This window comes from Palaemon carinicauda, chromosome 6, assembly GCF_036898095.1.
Source record: "Palaemon carinicauda isolate YSFRI2023 chromosome 6, ASM3689809v2, whole genome shotgun sequence".
NCBI classification, from domain to species: domain Eukaryota; kingdom Metazoa; phylum Arthropoda; class Malacostraca; order Decapoda; family Palaemonidae; genus Palaemon; species Palaemon carinicauda.
In genome coordinates, this window is record NC_090730.1 from 119,716,044 (window position 1) to 119,725,765 (window position 9,722).

Genomic DNA, 9,722 nt, shown 5'->3' on the forward strand with positions numbered 1-9,722 from the left:
TTTCTTTAGTGTTTCCTCCATTTTGGTCTGATTGTGTTTACGAATATCTTGGTTTTTTAGTTTATTTATTGTTTTGGATAGTTCTGATAATTTTGTTTCATCTATTGGATTTTATCCTTATTTCCAATCTTTTCTTTATTAGGGTTTAGGTCTTTTCCAATAGTTCTCCTTCATCTTGTTTAGGAACGCTTCCACCTCTCTCTTGAGCTGATTCCAATACAAATTTTGTTAAAGTACTGTTAATTTCTTCTTTACATGCTTCCATTTCATCATGTAACTGGTAGTATACTGTATATGTGTATATATGTATATACTTTATATGTATGTGTATATATATATATATATATATATATACTGTATATATATATATATATATATATATATATATATATATATATATGTGTGTGTGTGTGTGTGTGTCACAAAATAGATAATGCTAGTCAAATGGTATGTTCCACTGCAAATAAATTTAGATTTTGGTTTTTTATGTGAAATTAGCTTTTCCATCCGTAATTAAACCACTTTTAACACAACAATTTGTAAGGAATTTATAAGCAGAGTAGGCCTACAGACAAAATTATTATGGAAAGGATATTATTAGTGCTAAAAATGCTAATATTTCACCTTTTTTTATATCAAGTAGGGCTTGAGTAGGAAAGAATGTTATTACATATACAATTGATAATTTATAAACCTTCACTTTCCATCGTGGCCAACAAAATCAATGTAATAGTGATACCGGTTGCTTCTGCTGTTACTTCTTAACGAGACTGTTTGCATAGCTGATATAGAATACATACATCTGTTTGTTTATTAGATTTCTTTCTTACTTTTAAAGGAATCGAAGGTAATTTACCATCATAAAAGATAGGTCATAATATAGAGATTGGAAACTGACTTTACCAATGGTAATCAATGATTTAGAAAATCTGACAAATCATTTATCGTACTGTATAAACTAGATAAAAACAGTAAAAATGTCGATGAATCAATTTTCTATTACAATTTATCAATTTCAATTAAGGGTAGATAACACATACCATTTCCTTTTAAAATTGTTTATTTAATTGGAAATACTTTAAACGAATAACAAGAAATAACTGTACACTATAATACAACAGTAATAGTCATGTGTACAACACCTGGTACAGAGTCAGACACTCAACTTACAAGAGGCAGGACAAAGGGGAGTTAGTACCTGTCCCGAATACTGTTGTCTCTGAGGCAGAAGAGAATCAAAATAGCGTGATTTTTTCTCTCCAAAGATCTGATTCAGAGATCATCATTTATTTTCATCTAGATTGAAAAAAAGGGTGAAAGACAAATGTGAAGAGAGCTTCAGCTAGGAATTATTATAGATTTAGTGCTTGTTTGTATTCAGGAATCTTATGTTACTGTCTGTTTATCACAGAAATAAAAGCAGGGTTTTCAGGAAGACAATAAGTAACATACGTATAATACTTTAGGAAACTTAGATTAAAAGATTTTTTCTGAATACTGTGAAGTGGGTAAGTTTAAGAGAAATGATCAAGCAAATACTTTAGAAATCATTGTATCCATTGCCCAATGGGTCATACAGCCAGGGATATGTGCGTGGGCACTCTTCACAGGTGTGAAGGAACATTTGCTCTTCGTGAGGGAAGAGACGAGGTACCTTGCTTGGGCATGGGTTAGGGAGTGAGCAATAAGGAAGTCCTTGAACCTCACATTTTCCCTTCCATTCACCAAAGTTCTGGATTGCAGCAATTTCAGTTGGGAGTTCCATCCAGTTAATCACCTGCTGCATAGTGACAAAGTAGTAATCACCACTCTTGGCAGTTTCTGAAACCCAGCTAACAAACTCTTTCAAGAAGTCCTTGCGAGTTTCAAAGAAGGCAGCAGTGAAATGAAGACCAAGAGGAGCACGGTTAGTGCTGTAGTGACGGGCAAGATTGTGCTCCAAGAAAGCACGGAATTGCTTGGGATCATTAATGTTAGCACACTGATCTACATAATGACAACCTGTCAGTCTCTCATCAAACTGGGGATCGTCACGACGATCAAGTTCATTCATTACCATTTCCCAGACGGTAAAGTTACGGGATGGGCAATTCTGATCAGTACCGAGACATTTGTGGGGCATACGGTGCATAAGAGTGTAAGGCCAAAGGGGAAGACGTCCCAGAGGAGCAGCAATTGAAGAATCATATAAGAATCCCCAGTCAACCATCATTTGGAATTGTTGGTTTCCACCAACACGACCTTTGGGAACACGGAGACCCAAAATTTCACCAGAACTGATGTTAGCAAAAGCTTCAGTGATAAGACGAGCCCCATCCATTTCAGCTTCATAGTCAGCAGCAGTGAGGTTAGTCCAATAGTATGGATCCTTGTTGGTGGTGATAGAGTTAACTGCAATTTCATGTCCCTTCCTGTGGAGTTCTTGAACAGCAGAATAGTTAGTGAAGGCATGGGATAAAAAGAAAGTACCCTTGGCTGTGCAATCATTACCCTTGTTCTTGGTGGTATCTTTAAAGATATCCTGGAATATTCTGAAGTTGCGTTCATTAACAGCTCCAGTGAAGGTAACAGTAATCATCTGTGGGGTCTGAGCTGGGATAAGATCACCTGGGATACGAGTGCCATCAACAGAGCAGAAACATCCTTTTTCCCATCGGCAGGATCTTGGATCACATACATCAGCACGGTTGGGATCCTTGTCAGGGGCTGAAATGATATGATAATTAGTTCAATCATTTGTTATTAAGACTAAGCTGCATATTAACAGAAATTGAATACATAGTTCACAATATATAAAGATTATAATAAAATAGGAAGGACTAGTGACACCAGTATGTTTTATGGCGTATCAAAATAAATTTTGAAATTGACTGGCTGTCCATGATATGTCTAACTACTAGTAATAAATGTCTTGCTTTATTTTATAGGGATATGTAACTCTCAGCCATAACCAAAGAGTTAGGTACTTACTGCAGATATTTTCATCAGAGCCATCAGCACAGTCAGGATGGTTGTCACAGAAGCGATCTTTGGGCATGCACTCTCCTGAACCGCACTGGATGTCAGTTCCTGGGCATTCAGACTGCTCGCCATCAAGAAGTGGCCAGCGAGGGACAGGGTCTCTTGGCTCTGTAAATTAACAAATGTTTGTCTCTGATATATACTGGTATTATATCATACATGTTCAATGCATTATTATTATTAATTGCTAAGCTACAACCCTAGTTGGAAAAGCAGGATGCTAAAAGCCCAGGGGCCCCAACAGGGAAAATAGCCCAGTGAGGAAAGGAAACACGGGAAAATAAGATATTTCAAAAGCAGTAACAACATTAAACTAAATATTTCCTAACTAAACTATAAATACTTTAACAAAAGAAGAGGAAGAGAAATTAGATAGAATAGTGCGCCCGAGTGTACCCTCAAGCAAGAGAACTCTAACCCAAGACAGTGGAAGACCATGGTACAGAGGCTATGACACTACCCAAGATTAGAGTACAATGGTTTGATTTTGGAGTGTCCTGAATCTTAAAAGAATGTCCACTTAGACTGGGTTGAGGCTAGATATTCTGTATTATACAATTTGTGTGCTTACATATTCAAAGCATCCTGTAAATCAGCTCATGAAACTATTAATTCATCCATATCACGCTTGATGAAAGTAGCATATATGAAATTCCCCTGGCATCTAAATTTCCTAAACATACAAGTCAGGACTCCAACAGGCCCAACTACTATAAAACCTATAATTATAACCTTGTCACTTTACAGTTAAATTTTATATTCTCACATGTATCGCTGTGTTATGGAAAAGAAAACTTCAAATACTCACTGTTTACAACATGGCAGTTCTTGACTTCTCTCCTGATCTGGCAAATTTGCAGTTTGATATCAAAGGCCATGCTGGTCTGGCAGGTACCTTTGCTCAGTGCCTTCTTTCCTCCAGGAGCAGGGATACAACGATAGTATTCGCCACATTTTTGGTTGTACTAAAAGAATAGAATAGTAACGATTAATTCAAGTAGAAAATATACGATAAAATTAATGAAATTTCATTGTCAAAAGAGTTAGTAATAGTAAACAATTAAAGGAAACCATTTCAGAACCTTGTTAAAATTTTGATTTTTTCTTCGTGAGTTACTGAATATAGACGTGTCAAAAATATTAGACATCTCAAAAGCTTCACCAATATTCAGAGAATCTTACATCTTCGTCAGTGGCTTCTGGGTCCAGCTCTATCCTGAAGAATTCATTCTCGAAACGGCCATTGCAGTAGTACTCTACATCAAGTTCAGCTGTCTCGAAGAGGTTCTGGGCTTGACCAGCCGCATATCCCACCAAAACTGCAAAAGAGGAATGTACATATTTACCTTCTGTCGTGTTTCAACGTACGCTGTCTCCATAACATCCCCTAACTAACCTTTTCAGATCTTGCACAAAGCCTAAAATATTCTATATTATCTTTTTCACTCACATCTGTGTATTTTTCGCTGAAAATTTACAGTACTTGCACCAAATATATTTCAGGACTGGTTAAAATTCCTAAATTACCGCTTATCAGAGATTTTTTTTCTTTCCTTCTTCGTTTTAATTCAGTTGTCATGTTTCTAATTATTTAAATCTTTCGAATTCAATCACAATTACCAAATGTATTCTAAAAGTTTATTTCCCATGAGATTCCTCGCCGTCTTGCCTACCTAACCCAAAGCTATACCTCTTTGGAAGTCTCCCAACCCACATTCTAATCGAGTTCAGTTTCTTGCGTTCCTGGAAAACGGGCCCGAAGGTGATATAAGCATTTTCCATCCAATCAGTCTAAAAGAAAAAGCAATGAGCACTGATTCTTCAAAATAGTTATTATTTCGGATTCTTTGTTTCCTAACGGTATCAAAGCGACGATCTTTCATAAAGTTAGGATATGAGAGTTTCACATTAGGCTAGGTATCAACCGCGTAAAGCTGGAGAACTAATACAACGAGAGAGAGAGAGAGAGAGAGAGAGAGAGAGAGAGAGAGAGAGAGAGAGAGCAAGCATTGTAAGATCAACCGTTGCGCAAGACGACGAGAAGTTAACCTTGAGACACCTTTGGTGTGAGTTAACCGGTGACCAGCAACTTTTTTTCCTCACGGCATTTAGAGCCTCTGGAACAATACAGACTAAGTAAGCAATCAAGTAAACTTAGAGTAAGTCATTATCATGAATGCATACCAAAAAGGAATTAATACTTAATGGTAATGTCAGTTCGGTTGAGAGGGTCAGCCTTTACTATTCTATTCCTTAAGTTGGCAACGAAAATAAAGAAAATAACATCTTTCAAACTACTCCCTCGCCGTTTTTTTTTTTTTTTTTTTAACTCGGTCGTTGATCGTTCAGTTTGCCTGGAGCTTATCTCCAGGCGGAGGCTCTAAGACTAAATGTTCCAACTGTTGTTCATATGAATGTGGGCAGTTTCGAAGAGTTCCGAAATTCCCCGTCACTAAGTTTACTTGAAACACTCTCTCTCTCTCTCTCTCTCTCTCTCTCTCTCTCTCTCTCTCTCTCTCTCTCTCTCTCTCTCTCTCTCTCTCTCCTTATCGCTCACAATCAAGGTCCACCCTTCCTCGACCATTATTCCTACACGTTAACTCCCCAATACCGGCCGGCGCTTGTATTGTCATTTTGATCGATGAAAATATATTTATAACAGCCGATACTGATTTCCATCTCATTCGTAGGCTCGATAATTTAGTTTTAACAATTAAGAGACCTTCCCGAGATTCTTGTGATACAAAAGGTAGAGATACCAATCAGAACGCTGATTCCTTTCTCGTGAATAGAACGAAATGACACACGAAAGTCTTTATTTGCATTCACCGAGTTAGTCGAGGAAAATACAGAACAAGTGAGAGGGAGTTGCAGTAAGGGAGAGGGAAAGGTCGGTCGACAGCAAGAGTGTAAGCAAGCATTTGGCAATATGATGGCGTCATTCTCTCGTCTATATTTGTAATAAGAAAACAGATTTATGGTACTTGGTAAATGGAATTCCATGTCTGTATTTCACATTTATGATGACCTATATTGTTACGTAGATATTTGCAGGCCAAATTGTTATTAAGTCAACAGTACCTATACTTTAAGAGCTTTACAATTTTTTACATTTAGTAGGAGAACCCTTCTTTCTTCTTCCTTATGTCTATACTTTTTTGTAAAATCAAGATAAGTTTGGAGTGTTCGCATGCGTGAGATAAGAATTCCCAAGATTGGCCCGATGATAAAGCTCCAGGGAGCCAGTCAGTCATACAGAAACCAACTATAACCGAGTAAGTTGTCAAGAATGAATTCATGCACGTATAGATGACATGAATATAATTTTGGGATGAAAAAAAATAAATTCCCTTTCACTAGATTAACAGCTTTCAGGCAACACCACTGAAGCCTGAAGTTCTACTCAACAAAAGTTAGCACGACCCTTTACCTTTAAGAACTCCTTGAAAGTAAAATCTACCTTAAGAAGTTGGTCTGTTTGTGTGTGCGCCATGCAGTGGCGTTGCAATGACCTGTTTGACCACAAGTGAAGAACTGGAAGTCGTTACGAATGTCAAGAAAAAATTATCTGCCTAATGGTTTTCTCTCTGGTTGGCAAATGGATTTTTAGCGTGCCCTTAAACATAAGTTTACATTTTACTTTACAGGATTGATCTTTCAGAGAATATTTTGTCGGGATCCATCTATGTCGATCTATACATATATGTATATATATATATATATATATATATATATATATATATATATATATATATATATATATATATATATATATATATATATATATATATGTGTGTGTGTGTGTGTGTGTGTATGTGTGTTCGTACGTGTAGAGAGAGAGAGAGAGAGAGAGAGAGAGAGAGAGAGAGAGAGAGAGAGGAGGGGGATTTTTTGTATATCTGTGCGTGCATCGCGACAAGACAAGCTTTCACTAGGTGAAGCCTGATTTGTTGTTGTGAAGTAAAAGTACATGTTTCGAACGGTGCCAGCGGGGCTTGTTCAACATCGCCAACACGAACTTTTATGTAAGAGCAAGTGAAAGTGCAAAATGAAAGTTGTTTTCATGAGAGCGGACAATAACAATGTGGGTTCAACCCGGTGCATATAGAAGTACACTGTTGCAGGCATTTTTGCATCTAGCTACGCTCTGAGTAACTACCTGGAACGGGGGACCAGAGAAGTCCCCGTAAGAATGTGTAGATGCTTCCCTTTGGATATAACCGTGCAATATGCTATCCAGTATGAAAGTAAATGAAATCTACTAGTGAATAATAAATGAATTAACAAATAAGTAGATGAATAAAGACATATGGATCTTAAACATGAAAAGCTTACAAGAAAAATATTTTTAGTTTAACCTCTTATTCTTAAATCTCTCTCTCTCTCTCTCTCTCTCTCTCTCTCTCTCTCTCTCTCTCTCTCTCTCTCTCTGGTCAAAGAATCGGAAAGCTTCTAGAAAACAAATTCTAAAGAGTTAATATCAATTTTATTTTAATCATCTTTCTACTTTACGTTTTCCGTCGCACTGATTCAGTTTCATTTTACTTCAAATATATCTGACTCATTTATCTTATTTATAACAGTTTTACAGATTCATGCAATCTAAAATGGAATCTAACATTCGGTTTAGTCTTACATACTGTAGTTGTGTTCGAATACCAGTTGGTAGTCGTCGTGTCTTTCCGTTCGCGAACTAAGTTGGCATTGCTACTGCCCAGATAGATGATAAGAGTAAATATCAAGGTAGTGAATAAACTAAAATTGAATAAAGAGAACTCCGAATAAATACAGAATGCAACAAAAGCTAATGGAGGTATTCAAGACGGGGAAGAAACATGACTTCATGAAACAATCGCCTTTTCCTGCAAGTAACTTAATGTGGTAGAAAAGCAAACTAGATATCGAAATCCCCCGAAGGATACAACAGCTCCTCCTTTCTTTTCCTTTCTCTCGTAATAAAATCTGTCCTGGGAAAAAAGACATCTCAATATAAAGAGTTAGTTTTGTTTTTCCGGACGCGAAAGACTAATTGCTCCATCTCTTTCCGATTTCTTCAATAACGAAACTAAAAGATGGAAATATAGGCAAATATTTCAAAGATTAACGAGATTATAATAAATGAAGTTATATATGGACTCAATCAAAACAAGTAAGACCTAGACGTCTTTCTATATGAAATATTTTAAACAAAGAGAAAGCTAATATCCATCTCGAGGTATCAAATTTTGGAAAAAAAAAAAAAAAAAAAAGGTATGGCAAGTTTAAACAGCTCCTTGAAATTAAAACTAAAGTGACCAGGGAACAATATTGACGCTGGGTTCTTTATTCTTAGAAAATGGCCGAACATGCATTTAGCTTTATCTTTCACTTTACATACATTCCTGATACAAATCAGTTTTTTTTAATAATAAAGTTAATTGAATAAAATTAGCTAATTCCTGTTGTTTTCCTTTCATAGGAAAATGATATGATATGGATGTACGCGTTAACTTCTGGAGACCCAGCTAATATGTGCATGTTCATGGGAACGAATGATTGACAAAAAAGAAAGTTCGAGAAAAGGAATCCATTTGAATTGAAAAAGTTTCGTGGAAGACGGCTGGAGAATTAAATAATTTCACTTATGAAAGTGGATATTGCTTTAGTCCTTCCTTCTTAAACTGTCGGCACATAGTTTCCTTTTTTCTCTCTCGACGCAAAATGATTTACTGTAATGTGATTCGGGACAGAACTACCAAGACGTGTGAGGCTTCAGGAAGGAGGTGAACGACAACGGCTTAGAGAAACACATTTATACACCGAGAAAGATGGAGTCCCCCTAATTGCACTTCACATATCTTTATCCTTTTCCTTTCGGTGACTTCAATCTTTCCTCGTCATGACTTTCACACAGACTTGTCACAAAACTTATTTTGGGTTGTACGACAGAGATGGCAGAAGATTTTTCACTCACAGAGGGCGAGAAGGGGTGTAGTAACTCGACGTATCATGGCGCACTCCTGAGGTCTAGGAGTGACCGCTACCTTTATTTATATACCAAAGAGCCACGCATGCGCAGATACCTGGTGATACCTGGTGCGACGGGAGTCACACACCTCCCCCCGCCCGGTCACTTTCACCGTTCGTAAGGGTCGAGGCCATCATACCAGCTGTGACCTCTGGGGTAGTCCTTCCAATATCACGTTAGATATTATACACATACATTTATTGGCCTCTGGCTATGAAAAGCACTGTCCTAAAGATGGTCCTTCAAATGCCCTTTACAGGTAGGGCGGGAGGGTAAGCAATATAGCCCGGCCTTCTCTGATCTGTGTCCCCGCCCCTTTACTAACATCACATCCCCACCGAACACCTGCCTGAAATTCAAGTAGTCCTGGGATGGCAGGACAACGAGAGAGTTGGAGTTTCCTGGACTGTCTTTTATGATAGTTATTTTCAGGCGAAATCTTAGTTTCTCTACTTCCTTCTGCATACAGTAGATAAAACATGGAAAGGTTACGGAAACCAGATCTGTTGACCTTCAATAGAAAGAGGAAAGCGGAACTCACCTTTGACAACGACGTTAGAAGGACAAAAGAACTCACACCAAGAGAACTGTTAGACGGAGGACAGGAGACCTCTTCCTCAAAGAAAATAATTATGGTTTGATTTACAAACATTTATGGAGATGTATATGATTAATATTTCTGTAAGCTAAAAGA

The 9,722-nt window shown here is 37.3% G+C and overlaps 1 protein-coding gene across 1 annotated transcript; it reads right to left on the bottom strand.

Annotated features, from left to right (window-relative positions):
• Window positions 1-1,042: 1,042 nt before the first annotated feature.
• Window positions 1,043-9,132, bottom strand: LOC137642633 (chitin deacetylase 1-like). Its single transcript, XM_068375375.1, has 5 exons — window positions 8,975-9,132; window positions 4,204-4,340; window positions 3,830-3,986; window positions 2,971-3,129; window positions 1,043-2,706 (listed from the first exon to the last, which is right to left on the bottom strand). Exons 1-5 carry the CDS (start codon window positions 9,009-9,011, stop codon window positions 1,541-1,543), a joined length of 1,656 nt encoding a protein of 551 aa, XP_068231476.1. The 5' UTR covers window positions 9,012-9,132; the 3' UTR covers window positions 1,043-1,540.
• Window positions 9,133-9,722: the final 590 nt, after the last annotated feature.